The 22,818-nt window shown below is 52.8% G+C and overlaps 1 protein-coding gene across 1 annotated transcript; it reads right to left on the bottom strand.

Annotated features, from left to right (window-relative positions):
- Nucleotides 1-1,964: 1,964 nt before the first annotated feature.
- PTTG1IP (PTTG1 interacting protein) lies at nucleotides 1,965-10,867 on the bottom strand. Its single transcript, XM_005529581.3, has 7 exons — nucleotides 10,735-10,867; nucleotides 8,209-8,261; nucleotides 7,161-7,269; nucleotides 4,447-4,552; nucleotides 4,279-4,344; nucleotides 3,877-3,923; nucleotides 1,965-2,730 (listed from the first exon to the last, which is right to left on the bottom strand). The coding sequence occupies exons 1-7, from the start codon at nucleotides 10,817-10,819 to the stop codon at nucleotides 2,687-2,689; spliced, it is 510 nt and encodes a 169-aa protein (XP_005529638.1). The 5' UTR covers nucleotides 10,820-10,867; the 3' UTR covers nucleotides 1,965-2,686.
- Nucleotides 10,868-22,818: the final 11,951 nt, after the last annotated feature.

Genomic DNA, 22,818 nt, shown 5'->3' with positions numbered 1-22,818 from the left:
ATGTGTCCAGGGACTCTCCATTGTCTTTTGGGATTCCAAAGAACGGTGATGTGCGATAGTGCGTTACCGGACGTTTTCTGCAAAACCCATTGTGCGCTGGTATTCAAAATTATGACTGTTTGTGGCGATGTACCGCGGTGAATTTCAACGTGTTTCAGTGTTCTTACCTGTGTCCATGTGTAACTATGTATAGCCGGAGGTTCCAAAGCCTACCCCGAATGTTACGTGAGTGCTGATGTGCAATTAGGTGTACAGGGGGATGCCCACTATTACCCCAGAGAGCACCCCTGTACTCTCTTTTTGCCCGGTGTTTTGGGACGTCTCGCAGTGTGTATGGATGGTGCCCGGGGTGCACAGTTCTACACCGGTACTTCTGAAATTGACAGCGTGTGCTTGGAGTTCTAATACGCTCAGGTGTTCTAGGGCGTTAGAATAAAATGGCGGCGCCCTGTATTTCCGGTTCAAAATGGCGGTGACCGGAATTTCCGGAAAAAACACGGCGGCGCCCTGTATTTCCGGTTCAAAATGGTGGCGCCCTGTATTTCCGGTTCAAAATTGCGGCACCCTGTATTTCTGGCAAAAACATGGCGTTGCCCTGTACTTCCGGTTCAAAATGGCGGCGCCCTGTATTTCCAGAAAAAACATGGCGGTGTCCTGTACTTCCGGTTCAAAATGGTGGTGCCCAGTATTTCCGGTTCAAAATGGCGGCGCCCGGTATTTCCTGAAAAAACATGGCAGCACCCTGTATTTCCGGCCAAAAGATGGCGGGGCTCTGTATTTCCGGTTCAAAATGGGGGCGCCCTGTATTTCCGGTTCAAAAGATGGCGGCACCCTGTACTTCTGGTTCAAAATGGCGGCGCTTTGTATTTCCGGTACAAAAGATGGCGTCGCCCTGTATTTCCGGTTCAAAATGGCGGCACCCTGTATTAGTGGCCAAGAGACAGTGGTGCCCAGTATTTCCGGGTCAAAATGGGGGTGCCCTGTATTTCCGGAAAAAACATGGCAGCGCCCCGTATTTCCGGTTCAAAATGGGGACCAATTGGCGCCATGTTTTTTCCGGAAATACAGGGCACCGCCATTTTGAACCGGAAATACAAAGCGCCGCCATCTTTTGAACCAGAAATTGAAGGCACCGCCATCTTTTTGCCAGAAATACAGGGCGCCCCCATTTTGAACCGGAAATACAGGGCACCGCCATCTTTTGAACCGGAAATACAGGGCGCCCCCATGTTTTTTCCGGAAATACAGGGCACCGCCTGCAAAAGGTGGAGAGCAGCCACCCCGAGAGCTCGACAGGGTCAGTCCCTTTGTTCTCGCACCCGAGTCTCTTCGGGCAGGGACAGTCACCTGCGAGTCCTGCCCTCGCAGCGTGCTGGCAGCAGCCGGGGCCCGGCAGCCGGCACAGCCCGGGCAGCGGCAGCAGCGAGGCCTCCCGGCCGCTTCGGCTCCTCGGCCTCAGCTGCAGCAGCTTGCGCTGAGCTCCACAGGCTCGGCCGTGCAGAGACAGCGTTTCCTCCGAGCCCAGCCCGGGGAGCCCTCCCGGCGGGCAGGAGGCCGCAGGCAGCTTTCCTCAGCCCAGACTCTGCGGGTGTGGCGTGGGCAGCCCTGGGCAGGCTCCGGCCTCCTGCCCACCCCAGCTCCCTTACACAGCTCGGGCTGCAGCCGAGCCCCAAGGGCTCTCTCCTGGAGCTGCCAGGGGACAAAAGGCCAGACTCTTGCCAGAACACCCAGCTCCTCGCTTAGAGAGCAGCCTTACTTCCCAAGCTCCTCCTAACACCTGAACATCTCTGGGAACAGATGACTCCTTTCAAGCCCAGCAAGAGCCTGAGGCAGCCTTGCTTCTGTCTCCCACAGCTACCCTCAATGAGTCAGAGCCATGTAACAGCGACAACTCCATCAGCCACTACTGCCAACCTGTGCCTGCTGTGAAAGGGTTCAGAATTAAACTCCTTCAGACTAGAACAGTAATTGAATCAGTTTAATATACAGTTTGCATATTGTAAATGCACTTGAAACTTACAGTATTGCTAAGAGATGTGGCCATTGAGCCCAAGACCACCTTTCTAGAAAGGCACAGAGAGGTAGGAGAGTTGGGGCATTTCCCCAGATTAGTTGCAAGTGAGAAGGTGCACATAAGACCTTCCTCCTGGAAGCACCAGATCACCAGAAACTTGTGCTCTTTGAGAGGACTGTTAATGTGCTGGGATAAGTGCAGGCACCTGGAGTGACAGCCAAAGCCTCCTGCTGACCCATATGTCAGGAAACTCTTGCTGGATTTTGCATATACTAAAAGAAAAAAAAAAAGGGGGAGGCAGAGCAGAAGAGCTCTGTGTGCATTAAGTGCTCTTGGTGAGGCAGGAGTGAGGGAGACAAGTGACATTGCTTTTGCCCTTGGCTGGGACAAGGACTGTTATATGCACTGCTTTGGACACCACAGCCACCCCAGGGGCAAGTGAGAAGAAATGCACCATCCTCCAGTACTGCCATCATCGTTTCTTACACCAGCAGGACAAGAGCAAAGCTCTGGCTAAACCAAGCACCTGGAGTGGGGACAATGGTGTCACCAAGCATTTGGGTCACCCTCTGTGGCAGCTGAAGTGGCACCATGGTGGTGGGGGGAAGCCTGGAGACTTTTGGCTTTGCAGAAGGCACCGTTCACCAGGGTGGGTGGGTGGGTCTGGAGATGCTAATTCTCAAATTTTGCATAAGGATTCTCTTCCTTGAACAGGCCTAAAAGAGAGGAGAGATTTGTTCAGACAGCAGCTCCCACACTGGTCACAGCAAGCATTAAAACCAGCCCTGGGAAACAACTCTTTGTCATTTGAACATCCTCAAGCCTCCTGGCTGCAGTTCTCCCAGAACACCTGCTCTTACTTGAGCAGTGCCCACAATTAGCTCTGTTTCACTCACCCCTTCTGCACAAGAGGAGACATCCATTGAGAAGTTTGACCTGATGGCAAACTCCTCTCCCAGGCAGTCCATGTACAGCCCAGCTAATCTTCCAGAGGACCCAGCCCATCCAGAGGCCCTGGGATCTCCTGCCTAATGTGGATCTGCAGCAAGCAGCAGCTGCAGGCAGAGGAAAGGTCTCTAGCTTTCCCTACAGCCCCCTCAAAGCCAGAGACCACCAAGTGCAGCATGCACGAGCTCACCTACTCCACAGCCAGACTCTGGCAGAGCCCCTGGAAGCCACAATAGGCAGGCTGGAGGGACCCTCCCCTGCACAGAGCAACTGGTTGTTCCCTGCTTCCTTCCAAACTGATGTTCCCCTCAGGTAGGTCCAGACCTGGCCCAGGTCCATGGGACTCACCTGAGGGACAGTCCAGCCCCAGGAGAGAGGCTGTGCACTCCCATCCCCAGGGGACAGACACACGTCCTGGGGAACTGCTGCCAGCACAGAGGACTAGTGGGATTGGGGTGGGATTGGTGCCTGTGCTGTGCTCCTGCAGCTGTGGGCATTCTGATTCCTACCTGGCCCCACTCCCTAGGCTGCTGGCTCCCCTCCCACTTGCTCACCACAGGGCTACTGGAGGGCTGTGCCTGAAGGGTAACAGCATTATGATGGTGCTGTGTCTGCCAGCTCCTGTTTCTCCCCTCCAGCCAGGCTCTGTCTGCTTCTCCCACATGGTAAGCTTGGAGGACACATTCTGGGCAACATTATACACTTCCTCCTGCCTGCCCAGGAAAAACAGCCCTTGTGTGGGCTCATACACCATGACCCCAGCATCTCTACACTTGCTCTGAGCCAAGAGAAGCAGGGACCATGTTTTCCCTGCTGGCCAGGTCTCATCTACAGCTGTAAACATGGCAAGGAGCATAGTTACTGAGGCTGCTTCATCTAAAGCTTAGTTTGAATCACTCATGTCAGCACTGTACCATATTTTCTTCGGATTTCATCATGCCGTGATTTCATCTCTGCTCTCCTGCAAGAAGCAAACAGAAAAGCTGTGAGTCAGTAACTGGTGATACAAAACGGAACAAGAGGAGCCAGAGCTCCTTGCTTGTTCCCAACCAAGGGAGCTCCAGGCTGGCAGGTTTGCTCAGCCTCCTGGAGGCTCTGGGGACCACCAGAGCCCACACACGTCAGCAGCCCTCAGGGAGTTGCATACACAATACTCGTGATACTACATCCACGAGTCAGCCCAGCATGACATTCCTCATGAGGCTTGTGTGTGAACTAGGGCTGAAGCAGCCACTGACTGCATGTGTTGAGCCCCACGTGCCTCCTGGCAGAAGCCAAATCATTCTGCAGCCTCGGGGCCTGTGGTACAAACTCACCTCTCCTCTTGCCGCACCCGTCTCTTCTCCCGCTCCCTGGCTGCTCTCTCGTCATCCTTGTCTGGCCTGGTTAACAGAAAAGCCCCCCTCAGCACTCAGTTCTGCAGCAGCACATGGCTGCATCTGAGCTGCTCCACACAATCAGGGGACCCCCCCCCCAATACTTACTTTTTGCTCTTTTTCTTACAACAGCAGCAGCAGCAGCAGACCCCCAACATAATCAGAAGTGTTCCTCCCACCACAGACATTGCAATGATCAGGGCTTCAAAGTTCACTGAAGGATTTGAAAAAAATGTGTTTAGCACAACAGACACAGCTGCCTGGAGTTACAATACAGTATCACAGGATCACAGAATCATTAATGTTGGGAAAGCACTCTAAGATCATCAAGTCCAACTGCTCCCCCAGCACTACCACTGGTAAACCATGTCCCCCTGAGAGCAACAGCTCTGTGTTTTTTGAATGCTTCCAGGGATGGTGACTCTACCTACCACTGCCCTGGGCAGCCTGTTTCACTGTCTGACCACCCTCTGAGTGAAGAATTTTTTCCTAATATCCCACCTAAACTTCCCCTGGTGCAACTTGAGGCCATTTCCTCTTATCCTACAGCCATTTTCTCTTGTCCTGTTTATGAAAATACAACTGCTGTCACCAGCAGCTTCAGTCACTGGGCTGGAGATGTGTAACCACCTGGGAAAGCAAGTGGACATTGTTAGCTGTAGCTATACCAAGTGTTGGTACCCACAAATAAACACCAGCTGAGTACATGTACCTGCTAACAGGAGTGCTCAGTTACTGGCCATGAAGAAAGGTGAGGACAAACGCTCACAGGTCAAACTCCTCTGGCAGAAACAGGAGCAAAGCCATCTTAATCACTAATCCAGGTAAAAAGTAACCATCAAGGGAAAAACCCAGCAACTGAAGGCTTCAGGGCTAAGGAACAACCTCTGACAGGGAGCAGTTACTGTCCATGGGAGCAAGCCTCAGAAGTAATCTCTGATGAGAAGAGCACTTATAGGTGTCTGACGACCTTGGGCAAGAGAAACTGAAACAAGATCTGTTGGGATTTATCAGCCTGGGGCCAGCAGTGCTGCTCAGGCAGCTGAAGGCCAAGTCCTGCTTCCTACACCTGACTGCCACGTCTCCCCAGGATTGGGGGGATCTGCTTGCCCACACACAGAACAAAACCTGCTGGAATATGGTAAAGCAGCAGCCATGAGCCCTGGTCCCTGCTCATCCTACTGAGCTCCTGCAGTAATGGCAGTAGAGACAGCAGCCAAAACTGACACATCCAGATGCCAAGGATTTCAGGCAACAACAAAGAGGAGTTTCTTCCAAGTATGAATCAGGCTGTTCAGAGACTTGAGCCTGTGAAAATATTTGTTTAGGAGCCACTTTGCACACAACAGACAGGTTACAGAAATATCAGAGTGCCTGAACCTGCTCAGAGCACTTTTGAAGATCATTTAGTCCAACTCCCTGCCGTGGGCAGGGACATCTTTCACTAGACCAGGCTGCTCACAGTCCTATCCAACCTGACCTTGAATGTTTCCAGGGATGGGGCATTCACCACCTCTCTGGGCAACCTATTCCAGTGCCTCATTACCCTCACTGTAAGAAAATTCTTCCTTTTATCTGTTTTAAATAGATCCTCTTTTAAGTACTCCAGGCTGAGCTGACTCCACTGAAATTGTTTTCAAAGCCTGCAGCAGCGTCATTGCTTCTGAAACCCTTTTGGGGTTTCAGGATGAGCCTGGGGTTCAGCTCCCCCTTTCCCACATGGAGAGGTCTGTGGCAGAGCACCAGGCACTCCTCCAGCTGATGACAGAGGCGAAATCACACACACCAAAAATGCAGACTCACGTAAGAGCTAATCTCCCACAGGACTAATCTCCTCTATAGCAAGCTTTGCAAGCTCAGGAATGTGTTCTTCAATAATGAAGCCTTTTGTGAAGTTACTCACATTAAAATTAGTATTTCAAGGTCTTACAGAAGTTTCAGAAAAGCATACCACAGGGCTCACAAAGAGCAGATTCTTTCTCTACAAGCATAAGAGCAGTTTGAACTCTTGTGGGCAGACGAGAGCCCAGCCTCGAGCACAACAGATGACAGGCAATGACAGTTCAGCTCCAGGCTCCTCATCAAGGGGGTGGGTGAGAGCAACTAAGCCCCAGCTTGATTCCTTCCTGCTCCAGCCCCCAAAAGCTGGCTCCTGTCTGAGCATGAACATGCACTAAGATTGGTCTAAACAAGGCACCAATTTCTCCAGAAATCCTTCAGAAGACAGAGCAACAGGGAGGAGAATCAGCCAAGAGCCAGCTGTCCACCAGAAAAACCTCCCAGAGGAGCCCTGCACATGCAGCAGTAGTTTCAGAAGAGGTTTTTTTCTTAGGTGGGTAAGAGCTGAGCAGGGCTATGGTACACTCAGCACTAGAAGCACTCACAGGTTTTCCAGAGCAGTCACCACACCTCTGGCTCCAGGAGCCCACCTGGGAAGCAGCCACATGAAAAGCCAGAAGCGGTGCACAGAGTGACATGCCACCTGCAGTGGAGAGATCTTCTGGGATTCAGACACCAGGAGGGGCTGCACAGGCCCACAGAGAACCCTCCACTCCTGTTCCCAGGCGCTAGCCACGTCTGGAGCCTCCATCACACCAAAGCATAAGGGAAGTATTTTGGACTAGCTAAATCCTCACGGGTCCTACTTGCCAGAAGGCAGGGAACTGCTCATACTCCGCTTCCCCACCCACACTTCAGGAAGTTTGCAGAACCTTGACTGACTTCAGCCTGTCATTACTACTCTGGCAGAGAGATGGGGAGGCAGGAGAACCTCCCACCAGCAGCAAGCACTCACACAATCATCACCCCAGGCTGGCACTTACCCCAGCAGACTCCCCAGCGTGCAGAGCGGAGCTCACACAGGTCGGCCGGAGGAAGGATTCTTCGGACGGGGTATTCCATGCACCTCCTGCTGCTGGCACACCACAGGCACTAGAACACAGGAACAAGGCACCACAGCGTTACTGGTGCACTGCCAGTGACCCACGCTTTGCTTTGGCAGCCACAGCACAGGGCCACTGCTGCCAGCTCACAAGAACCAGATAGCACCCAGCAGCAACAGGGTGCTCAGGAGTAAGAGCTGTGTCAGTGCAGATCACACCAGAAGAGGAAGGCGAGGGGAGTGCAGAATTCTAAAACAAGTAAAGATGCTGACAATCCTTCTCCTGGCTTAGAATTGTAGACTATCCTGAGTTGGAAGGGACTCACAAGGATCACTGAGCCAACTACTGGCCCTGCCCAGGATAGCCTTAAGAATCCCACCATGCCTTGCATAATTAATAACACAAATCCTTTATTTTTGGGATAAGAAGAAAGCCTTTAAGACAAAGCACTCTACACACACAGAGCTGATGAGCTGGACGGGTGTGTGTGTGTGTCTGCCCAGCCACTACTCCAACCCCAGCATTCAGCAGGGTTTGGTCAAACTGGTTCTGGTGACATCAGCTGCACGATCTGACTCAAGTTCAAGTTTGCTGATATCTGTGATAAGGCAGAGGAGACTGGCAGGACACCAGTTCACATCCTGCATCCACCCAGTGCCATGGCACAGACTGGTGGAGGGGAACTTGACCAGCCTGTCCAGCCCACTCAGTCCCTTCTCCAAACACATCGCCCATCCATGAGGAAGCAGCTCAGCAATTCCATTACTCTAATCAAAAAGCACACAACAAAACCCACCCAGTTTCTAGCAACCTCCTTCCAGAGCACCAGTGAGAGACTGCCCTCTCACCTTCACAAGTGGGTGGAATTCGCAACGTGTCTGGGACAAGGGCAGGGGACCAGCCCCCTTTCCAGGAAGGAAACATTTTCAGGCATGGTGAGAGGTTGGGAGTCTCAACTCTGCGAGTCTCAACTCATGCTGCTACTCACAGTGACATTTTTCAGGCACTCTTCACAGCTCCTGTTCGTATACTGGCGACAATCTGCAGGAAGGAAAAAAGACACCTCAGGACTTTGAAGAGCTTCAGTGGTTTAAAACTCTGGGCTCCTCCAAGCCTGCTCCTACCCAGCACTGGACCAGCAGCAATGCATGCTGCTGCTAGAGCCACCAGCTTCAGCCTGTGCTCCGTGTCAAGCAGGAGGCCCAAACACAAATGGAAGTTCATCTGCCTTGCCCTGCTGACAAAGCCCGAAGCTGTGAGTTCCTCTCTTGGGTTTTATTTCCCTAAAAGCCTGAGCATCTGCTATGGCAGCAGGGCAGCCAGGGGACAATCTGGAGGGACCCTATGAGGATGAGAGCAAGCACTGGGTAGTTGGTACAGTCCCGTAGCACCAGATGATGGAGCAGCTCAAGCAAACAAGCCCCAGACACAGAAGTTGCTACTAGGAGAAGCAGAGGAGCACACAGGGACACACAGAGCTGCAGATCCTGCAGGAGGGCTCCTGCTGTACATCAGGGCCATACCCTACCCCAGCCAGTTCACCCAAATCTTCCTTCAGCATGACACAGTCCAGGCAGTGGGAGCAGCACTGCAGCCAAAACCTGTGCTCATGTTCAGAACCTGTTTCCACCCCTATGTGGGAGAGGAAGACCCCAGTTCTACAGCTACAGGTGGCTCTCAGGACCAGTGCCACCATGGCTGATGGCATCCCCACAGGATGCATCCAGCTGGGCAGATCTGAACCTGAACAGAGGACAAGCTGGCTCAGTCCAGCCCCCATTCTGAGCTTAGCTACAGCTCCAATCAGTGCTCTTGGAAAACATCTTCCTACAGGATATTCACCTGCAATTCACTGGTGTGCTTCCCCAGATCTTCAGGAAGGGTGGTTTGCCAAGCCCTCAAGAATGAGCCATTTAAAACTGACTCCTGCTTAAGAGTCTAAGCAGCAGCTTGTTTGACAGTAGTTTAAAAGGAAAACTCAAATCAATTTGCCTGACCACTCACTGCTGGATGAAGGATCACGGCTTTGCAGTGTCATAATCAGGAAAAAATCAATCCCAGAGGTGCTTGCTTTCCAGTCTCACAATCAGCAATGCTGTATTTTCTCCCTCCAGCTGGCAGGAGCCCTCAGCTATGACCCACTGTCAGCAGTCACATGCTCTGTGCAGCCCTCCAAACAACTGGGCAATTGATTAACATAGCTCAGATAAGGGTGTTTACACACCCGGAGAGGCTGAGATTGCAGATTTTAAACAGTCTGAAGCTGCATCTTCTCCATTTCTTTAACTGAGGCCGGAAAAGCACAACAGCGCCTGTGCTGCCCTGGGACTGTTCTTTACCAGGAGTCACAAGACATCCCTCCCACAACACAGGAGGCAAGGGTGGGCAAAATAGAACCTGGGCTTTGCTTTCCACTGAGGTATCCCCTCTCCTGGCATCCACAGCTGGAGATCATCCTCCAAGTCATTAAGTCAAAGCCACCCACTTACAGCTGTTTGGGAATGGGCTGCTTCGAGGACACCACAGCCCTTCAGGGTTTGGTTTGTCCAAATGTCCCATTTCAGGTGACCAGAAAGCTCACATGGGATGGCACAGGAAGCACTGCACTCCTCAGGGACAGAGATAGGACAGCACCTCTTGCTGTGCTACAAGAGGAGTGAAGTGAATGGCTTGGGGTGGAAAGAAGAGCAGAAACGTGTTGGTCCTCAACTTCCACCCTGCCAGAGCCACCATGCAAGAGTCATCACACGGAGAACTGGCTTGGAAGAGGGGGAAGATTTCTTAGGGCACTTTGAAGGCAGTCATCCCCACCCTTTGCTACAGCTTCTCCTCCATCTGGTGCAGCACCTCTGGGGGCTATGCTCCATCCCCCACTCACTAAGGAGGAGCAGATAGACATCTGCTGCTCCCCACCCATCCATACCCGACAACACCCATCCTCTTCCCGGTCTGCCAGTCTCCCCCCCTCCCTCCAAAGGGCCATCAGCGAGAGCCTGGCTGCCCAGTGACTGCCCCCTGGTCAGGGAAGGTAAGCAGCTCTCTCACCCGAGCTGCTATCAGCACTAAATCATGGAATCGTAGAATGGTTTGGACAGGAAGGGCTTTACGCCCATCTTGTCCCACCATGGGCAGGGACACCTTCCCCTATCCCAGGTTGCTCCAAGCCCCGTCCAACCTGGCCTTGAACACTTCCAGGGATGGGGCAGCCACAGCTCCTCTGGGCATGGAAGTTCCATTGCAGTGGAAGCTGGAAAAGGGGCTCGCAAAGCTCCACTTCCAGCACGCACTCAAGTTTCCCGAACTCTTAGGGACACAGCAGGCTGTCCCGGATCCCACCCTGCGGAACTCCCTCGCAGCTCTCACTGCCCACAGCGCCTGGCCAGCGACCCGCCGCACGCACCACCGGACATCCCACAAAAATGGGCTCCAAAGCAACCCGGCCGGGATTCTGAGGTGCTGTGCGAGGAGCAGCTGGACCTCCCCAGGCCTTGGCGGAGCCGCAGTCACCGCTTACCTCCGGCCACGTCCTGCGCGGCGGCGGCGGCGGGCAGCAGGGCCAGGGCCAGGGCCAGGGCGCACAGCCGGAGCGCCGGGGCCATGGCGGAGCGGGGCCGGGACACGGCGGGGGCGGCTCCGCAGCTATTGTAGGGCCGGGCCGGGGGCGGGCCGGGGGCGGCCCCTCGGGGGGGACAGCGGGGCTGCCGTCCCCACCCGCCGGAGGGACAAGCGCGGGGGGGCGGCGGCTGCGGGAGCTGTGGCAGGCGGAGACACCCCCGGGGCTGCCGGAGCCCACGGGCACCGCGGCCGCCCGCAGGAGGGGGTCAGACCCCCGCAGCAGCAGGAGCAGGGGAGAGGACCGGCCTTTCCACAACCTCCCCGGGTTAATCTTCCCGGGAGACCCACCGCCTGCCTCCGAGCAAACCCACCTCCAAGGACCCCGCATCCCTTCCCGCACCGGTTCGTCACTCTCTATAGCACGGGAGCACGTTAATGATAAAATACTTGTTAGTTCTCATGACACACCGCGATGTGATGAGGTGTGGAGTTTTATTGCAGACTCCGCTATTGTTCGCGCTGAAGTAAAACAAACAGCCCGGCCCTGGAGAGAAGCACTTTGCTTTTAGAGCAGTCCCCGAGGGATAAAGAACAGCTTTATCCCTGGGATGAGCAAGGTACCACAGCACCCCAGGCTCTGAGACCCTCCCAGCCCCGTCTGGTGTCACAGGTCAGTCACCGCAGCCAGAGGGACTCGAGGACTCCTGGATCGATCGCCAAGCAGAAACAGAGCGGCTTTGCCAAGTTTTACTGTGACTGGAGATCTGTTAGTGTGGGTGTCAGTGCCCAGTCAAGTTCTGTTTTACCTGAATGCTTGATGCATGTAAGAACATCATAAAAACCATACCTGGGTGCCCTGATTTGTCTGGGACATCTCATGCCCATGAATAAATATTATTTACCTGGCACCTGGGTCAGCACTGGCCAGGCATGAATTTTGTGACACATAGTGTGCTATGAGCCCCCTCCTGGGCAAAGCCAAACACCCCTGGCCTCATACCCATGTGTTTCAATATTCAACAGACGAGAAGCTGCATCAATATAAACCTGGATTTTCACGCACTGTAGGTCAAGAGTGAAGTAGGCGCTCCCTTGCACCCCTAAATGCCCCCTCGAGGTGCAGGCAGGAGCAGACAGCCTGGCACAGGCAGTGGGATGGAGAGAAGTGAGTTAACCTGGTACTGGCACTGTGGCCAGACCCTCCCTTGGGTTTTGGTGGAGGGACTAAGCACTGCACAGGTGTTTCTGTGTGGTAAAGCTGTCTGGGTTTTGGAGGGTGAGGTGGTGTGAAGGTACCCATAGGTGGGGGTGGGAGGCAGCTCTGCAGAGCAGTGTGGGTGCCAGGGAAGAGCTCTGGCTTGGAAAATCACCGACTCCTCGGCATGGAGGCAGCTCAGGGACAAGGAAGAAAATATTTTAGATTACCATAAAATAAAGAAGATAACTAATATTTTTCAGCAAAACCCCAAAGAAGGCAGTCCCATAGCTTGAACAAGCAGCAACACTGGCCAACCCTGCTGCTGCCAGCTGCATCGTAGAACTCATCATCCATCTGCTCCGAAAGCTTTGCTTTCCCTGCCGTCTTCTTGGTGTCCTTGAGAGCCAGATGGACTGGCTGCTGGTGACAGAGCTCCTGCAGGCTGGGAGCCGAAGTGGCCAGAGGCACTCGATCATCTGAGGCACGGCTATGGGAGCTGAGCCGCGGGGTGCAGGGGCTGAGCCCGGGGTGTGTGTGATGTGACACAGAGGTGCACTCCTTCCACCGCCACAGGCGAGCGCTCTGGTGCCAGCAGCCGCCTCTTGCTTGTGGTTCGGATTTTGGCAGCTCCTCAGGAGAAACACGGGGCTCTACACGTGTGATGGGGACTTAGGCTGGCAAAGAACCTGTGCATTTGCTGCTCTAAAAGCAGCTGGTGCTCGAAGTTGGGCAGGCACTAATCATCTCCCTGGCTTTCGCTGGTGCAGGGGAGTCTCCCTGGAGCCTCCTCTGGGGCTGTGCAGTGCCCTGACACCAGAGTCACTTCAGGATGGTTTGGGAAGCAGGAGGAAGCATCAACTGAACCATTTATGTTTGCAAAGCACTTCATTTCTTTGTCCTGGGTCTATCCATTGAAGCAACACCTGGACTACAAATCATCCCAGTGGCATGGGCAGGGACCCAGGCAGCAGGAGCAGGCAAGGAGCTGACAGGGAAGTCAGGGGAGACCAGAACGCCACTCTGATCTCAGTGGCCTTTCTTCTCCCTCTCCTTATTTGTCTCTGAAGGGGATTTTCAAACCCTTCAAGATGGCCTCAAGTGGTTTCCAAGGCGACGGTGCTAGAGTCATCACTGCCATGGAAACCCTCTCTTTGGCATCATATAAATATTTCCCTTGAAGGAGGCTGGATGAGTGGGTGATGCACTATTTTCTAGCACTCCCTGGCTGCAACAGGGCAACCTCCAGGAGATGGGAGGGAGCTTGGGAGGTTAAAATTAGCTTGCCATGCCAGCTGGCAAGGGAAAGAGGTGACTGCTGATGTTTCAGCCCAAAACCTGTGGTTATTTGTATCAGTGGGATCCAAATGAAAAAGACTTACTCTGTAGGGAGACAAAAATGAAATAAAAAAATAAGTGGGGGGGAAGTAAAGTTGAGGGGGAAGTAAAGTTGAAAACTGTGGGTTTTTTTGCTGTTCTTCAAAAAAACTTCTTAAAGTTTTCCCTTTAATCACATCCTCTCGGGTCAGTGCGGGCAGATGGGGGTCTTGAAGTACTTCACCCTCTCCTGTGAGCATATTCAAGGCCAAGGGGTTTTGCTTTGCTTTTAATTGCCTCCTTTCTGTCTCATCAACTCACTGACACCTTCACACAAGCACAGGCAGAGGTGTCTGCCTGCAGCCCTGAGCGTAGGCAGTGGAACAGGAAACCCCAAAATACCCTAAAACCCCAAAACCTCGTGCTGTGGTGTCCCCACACTGGGACTCTCCACAGGCCCAGTGGTTCTGCCATCGGCTGAAGCCCAGCAGCCCCTGCAGCCCCTGCCCACCCAGGGTCCTCTGGCTGCACCGTGCTCAGCCCTAGGGCACAGCTCTGGAGAGGCTGCTGGCATGGCCGGGACACCACCCCAGCACGTGGCAGTCCCATTGTCACCCCAGCTCTCAGCCACCACCAGCCAGGGTGGATTTGTGAGCTGTCCTGGGAGCTCCCAGAGTGGAGGAGCCGGTGTTTTCCTAAACAGAGACGTCTGCCTTCGTCACTGGGGCCAAGCTCCGAGCAGGGCACAGGTGCCAGCAGGAGCCGGGACGAGGCTCCACAGAGGCTGTCTCTGCCCAGGCTGGCATAAACACCTCCTGTCCCTGAGCAGATGGCTCCTCTCACATCCACGCTCCAGGCAGATACCAGAGGGCTTTCCTGACAAATAAAGCACAGCCGCACACAGGCCTGGAGCACTTCTGGCTTTCCTGGAAGGAGGAGATGCTCCCTCCTTGTTGGACTGCCCAGGCTATTTTTAGACCTCCATAGCAACCAGAGGATGGGGAGACACGGTGTCCCCTTGCCACCCTCTCACCTGCTGGCTGCTGGCCTTTGGCAGGGGCTGGGGATGGATGCAGGGTCCTGGCTGGACTGGAGGGTAGGGCTTCCACCTGATGACCCCCCAGCACCACCCCAAAAAGTCTCCCAGGAGACAGAGAATTTGCTCCAAGACCCACTTGCTCTCCCCACTCCAGAAGGTGCTGCCAAATAAATCTGGAGACCAGCAAGGTCAGACCTCAGCACCTGCTCTTCTCTTTCTCCCTTTAGAAAAAAACCCACCCTAAATCCAGAGCAAACAATTAAAATGTTCCAGCTGCTGGCTCAGAGCAATGATCCCAGATAAAACCCCAAGGATCTGCCAGCTAAAAATAGCCTGAGCCCCATAAATTAAACAAAAGCTTTTTGCTGGGCTCTTGGAAAGCCAGTTCCAGTGCAGTTTTCTCTATGTAAGGTATAACTCTAATGGTATTTGTTATTATTAGCCCCACCTCCCCCGTGTCACCGACCTTCCCAGCACCATTGTTTAGGAACAGGAATTTTACAGAGCCAGACTTCTTCCTCCTGGAAGCTCCTCTTCAGGAGTGGGATCTCACCTCAGCCACTTTCCTGCCTTTTTATATTACTTTAAACCATTTTTTTCCCTTTTGGGCAACTGATTATTTGATACTAAGACATCCTATGTTTTGTAGGGCCACCCTCATTTAAGGCCTGTCTCAGACATCTGCTTAATTTTTATCCTTACCAGCTGTCCTGGGAGCTGTGGATCCTTAAATAAATTCCTGCTTGGAATGTAAAAGTATTGGGCAGCCTTTTGTGGATACTGTGCAAGCCAACATGCATGCAGGGGCTTGCCTCACCTCCTTTGTGTCATCAAGCCTATTAACAATATTTTCTCATATTATATTTTACACATATATGATGTTGGACAGCCAGTGACTTACAGCTTTCTGGGAGTTTTCTTCTCCAAACATTTAAAGAGCTTCCAGCATCCCACTGCCTCAAGCACACGTGGCCAGCTCATGAGGATGAGTTCTCTCCAATTCCTCTCCAATGCTTTTTCCCAGCATTTCAAGCCAGCTGTGAGGAGCACATCCAACACCTGCTTGCCCATCCCAGATATTCAGGCTTCGTTGCTTTTTCTATGGGCTTTTGCAAAAGTATTTTACTAACTGCACCCAGAGCAGCTGCATCCCAAAGCCACTGAGATCTCTTGCTCCATCCTGGTTCTGGGCTTCAATTTTTTTGCTGCACTTGCCAGTAGTTCTATGGCTGAGTAATCCAGCCCACATCTCCAAAAGGTGTGAGCAGGGCTGGCAGCTCAGAAAATCCACACTGCCTTTTCCAAGTGAAAGCACCATCTCCTTGCTGAGATTTTCTCAGCTTTCCATCACTGCAGACTCCCAGCAGCAGGACTGGCTCTTCTGAAACCACCCAGCAAAGCTTCTCCTCGCTGAGCTGTGCGCAAGCGAGTTTCCACGGGTGCCACCCACTTATCTTGTCCCATGTCATCACGGGCCCCAAAGTTTTTGGCTCCCTGCAATGTTTTTTAGGCTGATAGACCTTGCTGGGCAGGGTGTGAGGAAGAGGACACCTCGCCTGGTTCCTCCCCAAGGAATGCCGACAGCTCTGCGCCCGCATCCTCAGGACCATTCAAGGCTGTGCAGGAGGAAGGGTGAGGTTCCCATCTCACCATGTCCTTGGGTTTGTAACTGTGTTTGTAAACATGCCTCTACCTGCCCCCTCAGCAAGGCAAAACAAAACCCTCAACATGCTATTTTAAGTGATCTCAAAAAAAAAAAAAAAAAAAAAAAAAAAAGTCAGCTCTGAGGCTGTCATGTCTATATTTAGTTGGAACTTTTCTGTCCAGGATTCAGACTCTATTTGGAAGCCCTGTGCCTTGGCATGCAGCCAAGCATCTCAGTTTTATACAGTAATCCCTCAGCATATGGCAAACCTTTCTCCTCTCCCAGTGACTGCGGCAGGCAGCCTGGCATGCAGGGGTTTAAGCTGAACCCAAGATAAGCTGGCTGGCTGAGGATTCACATTGTAGACCCAGAAAGTCTTTTAATAGAAACATCTTCTTGGTGTAGCTTTGGGAAAAAATCACTCAGGGTGCTCCAGGCCTCAGGGCCAGGAGGGCATTTTTGGTGTGCAGGCCTTGGGGCATTTCTGGCTGCTGATCTGGGGTGATGGGGATGAAGATGTGGGACATGCCAACTCACATCTCCAGGTGTCCCTGGCTGGTTCAGCTGTCAAGGTGGGAAACAGTTTCTGGCTTATTTTGCCTCTCTCTCCACTGAAAATGTAAAAAAAAATTCCCATCCATTATTCTATGATTTCACATGCCAATAGTTCTGGGATTGACTAACCTGGTGCCCAGTGCATGCTGTAGTTCCCAATATGTGTTTTCTCCCAGATAGTGTTTCAGTGTCAACAATTTTGTCCTGACAGTTTGCAGGTGTCTGACAGACATTTGAGGAAGCAGCATCCTCATGAACCCTGGTCCTGCTCCTCTCTCCTCTCCTCTCCTCTCCTCTCCCCTCCTCTCCTCTCCTCTCCTCTCCTCTCCTCTCCTCCTCTCCTCTCCTCTCCTCTCCTCTCCTCTCCTCTCCTCTCCTCTCCTCTCCTCTCCTCTCCTCTCCTCTCCTCTCCTCTCCTCTCCTCTCCTCTCCTCTCCTCTCCTCTCCTCTCCTCTCCTCTCCTCTCCTCTCCTCTCCTCTCCTCTCCTCTCCTCTCCTCTCCTCTCCTCTCCTCTCCTCGAGTCTCCTCTCCTCGAAGTCTTGTGACAACACATCTCATGAAAACTCAAGAAACCTCTCATGAAAGTAACTGAGAGTAAACTTGCAGGTTGCTGAGTGCTGTGCACATTTCCCCACTCCTTGGCAGCTGTGGGATAGGGAGAGGCAGAAGCCAGATGAGAAAAGGTGATCACACACTTATTTATACAGCCCTTCCAAATATTTGAGGCTCGTGACATGTGTGATGATGTATAACAAAAATATCTCCTTCAAAAACCTTCCAAGTTAAATCCCACATCCGTATTTTAATTCAGGAGTTCAAGGGATTTAAGGAAGTATATACTTAGAGCGATTCTTATCACTGGCAGTGAGGAGCTCTTCAGCCAGCCCTCCCAGACAGTGGGGCAGGCCTGGGGACAAACCTTCCCTTCCTGGGGAAGAGGAGCCTCGGTGGGGACAACAGGCTGTGGCAATAACATAAAGGGCAAAGTCTGTGGAGATGCACAGGATCAGCCCCCTGGATTTGGGGACCCCCACCTCCATACCTGGCAGAGGGAACACTCATGGTCCCCTGCAGCCTGGTGCTCCAGACTGCTCAACATGATGGGGTTTCTAATGAAGTTGGTTTAATTTTGCTCACTCGGGAGAGACCAAATCATCTGAGGGAGCACAGCGAGCTCTGCAGGGCCCAGGAGCTGCAGGTGGCACCAAACATTCCCTGGGCAGGGCTGTCATGCAAAGCTCAGTTCTCACCAATGCACCACGCTGGAACCACGTGCTCCATCCCAAAGCACCCATCCACAGGTGCCTCCCCCTGCTCCGGGGATGGCAGTGTGCAGGGGACCCCCATGGACACTGTGCTGTTTGGTTCCCCTTGATCCCACAAGGTATCCCCAGCCCTGGTGGGAAAATCCTCAGAAGAGGCAGCAGAGCACGTTCCTGCATGCCCAAATGTCTGCGCAGCCGAGCCAAGCTTTACAGAGTGTTTCCAACACCCACCGGCGTGTTCCCTACAGCCCTGTGATTCATCAATAGCCACTTGACTCAGCTCTACCCTTTCATCATCCCCAAATCTGGCATTTCCCAAATCACATGGGCTTTTGCTGCTGCTATTCCACACCTACAGGCCCAGCTGCTCCCTCCCAGACACGCTCTGGGTGCCCGCTGCCTGACGACACATGCTGCCCTGAGATGACACAGGGGTCTGCCACAGCAGATTTTATCCCCACACTCTCCCCACAATCCTTCTTCCCACAGACAGGGATTTCCTTCTCGCAGTCATCATCTCACTGCCTGCATCCCTTGGGGTGCAGCAATGCAGGACAAGAAGGATGGAGATTTGGATAAAGGTCTTGTGCCTTTTCATGGTTGAAAGGTCAGTGGAAAACCTGTTTAGTCTTTCGATTAAGGATCCCCATGTAGATTCCCAGGTAAGATGGGTGTCTGTGGGAACCGGGTACACCACCAGAAGTGACCCACAGCTGGATCAATACATCCCAGAAGATGCCACGAGTTTCCCAGGAGCTCTGTGCTGCAGTGAGGATTTTTTGTTGCAATCCTGATTTTCTCGTTCTCATCCTGGGATGTTTGAACTCGTGGTGCCAAATGCTGCCCCAGTGTGTTTATTAGTGCTGATTGTAAAACCCTGGCAGTAGCACTCACAGTCAGGTCTGCAGGAATCTGCTGCCTTCCAGACAGATGGGCCTTATTAAGAGGTGTCACACCACTAACAACACCTGACAGCTCCTGTGCTCCCTTCCCTGCTCTTCTCCTCAGTGTGTGAGCGAGGCAGCAGCAGGAGGCAGGATCCCTCTGTTCCCATGCCTGCCCTGAGGGCACAGAGCTGGGGCTCTGAGTGGATTCCTGCACCCCAAATTTGCTCCGTGCTCTTCCCTTGCCCTCCTCCTGCCACCTCCCTTCTTGGAGATGGAGGCACCCAGCTGTACCCATAGGTGTGCAGTGAGGGGTCACCCCCAGCACTGGATGCTCGAGGTTGTAGATGATGCATCAGGATCTCTGTACAGGAGGGGGTTTTCCATATATTTTGTTACATTTGGGATTTTTTTTCACTAGGCTAAGAGGTCCTGGTGCTCTCTGCCAATGGGTTCTGATGTCTTGATGCTGTGACATCCTCATGTTCTGAGTTGTTGCTTTATCACTGTGGCAATCTCAAGTCTAGAACAGGCCACAGATTTGGTTGGAGGGATGGAATCCCTCTCCTATAAGGAAACACTGAGGACTGTTCAGTCTGAGGAAGAGAAGGCTCCAGGGAGACCTTATTGTGCTTTTTCAGTACCTAAAGAGTCTCCAAGAGAGCAGGAAAAGGACTTTGGACAAGGACAAGGCTAGGTGTGCTGATAGGGCAGGGCAAAATGGTTTTACACTGACTGAGGGCAGACTGGATTTGGGGAAGTAATTCTTTTGTTTCGGGCCAGTTTGGATGGGGCTTGGAACAAACTGGTCTAGTGGAAGGTGTCTCCACCTGTGAGGATGAGATGTTGGGGCTGGATGACTTTTAAGGTCTCTTAAAACACAAACCATTCAGCAATTCCACAATTCTACAACCACCTTCTACTGGCTCAAGGTCACTCGAGGGGAAATAGGGCAGGGGTGAAATGTAAAGTACTCATGGGTGCTCTGACTCACCCCATAACACCACTCTCAGTCTCCCAGCTCCCTCCCTCCCTCCTGGGTTTCCCCAGCTTGTACCGAGTTCCATGCCTTGCAAGGCTCCATGCTCCCAGCACGGAGTCCTCCTCCAGCCTCAGGAGGATGCTGCTTCATCAAAATCCCTACCTCACACTGTCTTTCCCTGACAGCAGGCTGGCTCTGCAGCAGAGCTGGGCTTGGGCAAGAGCCACACAGCTCTGGAGAGCCGCTGCTGGCACTGCTGCAGATGTTCCCTCCGACAGTGCTGCTGCAACTCTCACTTGCTTCCTGCCAGCCCCATGGTTTCCCATTCCCATATCAGAATTATTTCACCCTCCAGAAAGCCACCCTGCCTAGAAGTGGTGTTCTGTGGGAGAGCCATGCAGGCTGTTCCCAGGTGCAGAGGCAGGGATGGAGTCAGCTGGCAGCCAGCAGCCAAGTTGTTGTTTCCTCTGTGATGCTCAGCACCCCCAGACTTTTGGGAAAAGTCTGCTGGGTTGACACCAAGTTCTCTGGGAAAATCCACGATAGTGAGAGAGCGAGTGTCTGCCCTGCCCTGCTGCTGGCTCATCTCACTGAGTGCAGGAGCCTCAGCACAGTGCCCAGGGACATCCTTGTCACCATGACTGACAGCTGGGAAGGGGCCAGTTCAGCCCTGTTGGCATCTCCTGACTCTTCAGTCAGGTCCCTCTCAAGGGACATCCCATCCCTGCAGAGTTTTCTAATTTCCAACCTAATCTACCTCTCTACAGGCTCACTGAGAATTAATATAACACTGACAACCACCCATGAGCTCATTCTTCTCCCAGGGAGCAGAACTGTACTGAGCAGAACTAGTACAAAAAATCATCCTGGAAATTTCTTCTGGGTTTGTGGGGTTTTTATCACCTTTCCTGTGGTCGCTGAGAAATAACTGGGCTGTGAAGGGCTTCCCAAGCAGCTGTTTGTCTTTGGAGCAAGAGCTGGGACTGGGGGAGCCTGGGCTCATTTTGATTTTATCTTGACTGCAGTGCTCATTGCTCTGCAGCTCCAATTTGTAATCACACATTCAGTAAAATAATCAAGTTATAATTGCTTGGGATTCCTTCTCTCCTACGTCACAGAGCCCAGGAGGGGAAGCAGTGCTACATCTGAGTCAGCAGCCAGCCTTGGCATTGCCTTGGGCCAACATTTCAAGAGAAAATGAACCAGAGTTAAACCAAGAAGAGAGCTGATAAAAATCTCCCAAATCTGCCCAGGTGATGAAAAGACATTTTTAACCTCTCCTTCTCTTGTCACCCTGAAGAAAGCATCTTTTTCCCTTTGAATACCCTCAAAATAAGGCTGGATCGGTGCCCATCCTTTGCAGAGCAATCACCTCCGTGGGAACCTGTGTGTCCAGGGAGGTCAGGGGAGGTTCAGCCCCTTCTCTGCTGATCCCTGCTGGGTTTGGGCTCTGCCAGGAGCAACCAGAGAAAGAAAAAGAAGAAATCACTGAGCGTCAGAACAAAGAATCATAAGTGACTCAGGCTTAAGAACAACAGTTTTTGTCAGGCAAAATGTAATGGCTTTTCTGGACAGGGATAGAAAATGGAGCTGCAGCTCTCATTAACCCATCACTTACCTTAATCTGGAGAGCGAGGCTTGGACAGACCTGGCCTTGAGGCACAGGGCTTGGCAGAGATGTTGTGCCAAGGAGCACCTGCAGAAACACCTGTGGGGTGTTTGGTGCCTGGTGGGTCATCCCAGGGAGACACTCACTGGCAGAGCAGGGAGAATATTGGGAAACTGGCAGGGACCAGGGAGGCATTACAAATCCCCAGGGTGGCAACTCCATTCTGGCACCTTGTCCTTCCTGCTTCTCCAAACTGGGTTTTTCCTCCTGCATGAGGCAGTGCTCAGAGGCTTCACAGCTCCTGCCAGCGCCTCTGGCCCGTGGTCACTGCCACCAGCAAAGGGATCCTGCTCCTCCCTCGGGTGTGGAGCACTGTGGATTGCACAGTCAGGGCTTTCAGGCTCGGATATCAGTGATATCAGTGGCTCTCCTCTTCCCAAAGCTGACCCCAGTGTCCCACTAAGGGAATCAATCTGGGGTGTGAATCTGCTGCTTCAGCCCTTTTAGGGAGTGGGAGTGTGTCAGGACACAGCATACAGAGCTGCAAGAGAGACATAATCTCCAGGGCTTCTGCCTAACCATAATAATTTGGTCTTTCTACCCTTTTAATTTACTAATTAATCCCTGGAAGGGATACTTACTCGGATGCAGGGAAAGAATTAAACTCTCTCGTCTGGGAGTGCTGAGAATTTCACCAATAGCCCTGGCAGAGCACTAGCAAAGGCAGAGCAGAGGAATCCAGCATCTCACTGGGCCAGCAGCTTCTCATGACTGAGCCAGCCACTCTGACTGAAAAAAATATTCATGCCCCACTCCTGTGGGGCCATTCCAATGGCTGGAAAACCTGTGAGAACTCCTGGCCATCTGGAAAGCCCTGGGAGACTGCTGCTGGCTGGCAATTATGGCAGGAGGTAATAATGCATCCTGAGACTGCTGCTCCTATGAGGGCCGGGATCAACCCTGAGCTGGCAAAGGCATCATCTGGTGTGAGTTTTCTTTTGGGAAAAAGGCTCTGTATCTACCAGCTGAGCCCTTGCAGGAGGAATTTCACCAGGCCTGGCCAGGTCTCTTCCTGCCCAGCTCATAGACCATGTGCCCTGGGACCCTGGATACAGACAGCAACAGGCCAGGAGACTTCTTCATCCTCCTCCTCCTCTCACCCATGTGCTTGACAAACTGTTGCCTCCATGCAATGGTTGATAAAACTCATTTATTATGAATTTCCTGCCCTGCCTCCCTCATGGTGACTGGGCTTTCCCTACATGCCAGCCCTGAACTGTGCTCTGAGGCCACACTTCCCCATCCTCATCCTGGTCCCCAACCCAATCCCCATCCATGGGATGGAGAAGTAAGCCAGACAGGACGAGGGCAGGGCTGGGACACTCAGGGGAGAGGAGATGTCACCTGCTTTGGCTCAGGGCTGTCACAGGTTACTGAGGGAGATGGTTGGCATGGGTGGGAGCAGGGAGCTCAGGGTCCCTCCCCACTGCTCTGGAATGTGAGACTTCTCTGTGCTTCATCAGAGACCAGCTGGTTCCTTGAAAGGATGCT

This window comes from Pseudopodoces humilis, chromosome 11 (genome assembly GCF_049639895.1).
Source record: "Pseudopodoces humilis isolate 2021_Gansu_Grassland_sample_001 chromosome 11, ASM4963989v1, whole genome shotgun sequence".
NCBI lineage: Eukaryota > Metazoa > Chordata > Aves > Passeriformes > Paridae > Pseudopodoces > Pseudopodoces humilis.
The sequence above is the reverse complement of the archived record's forward strand: the minus strand, read 5'-3'. Positions and strand labels throughout refer to the sequence as shown.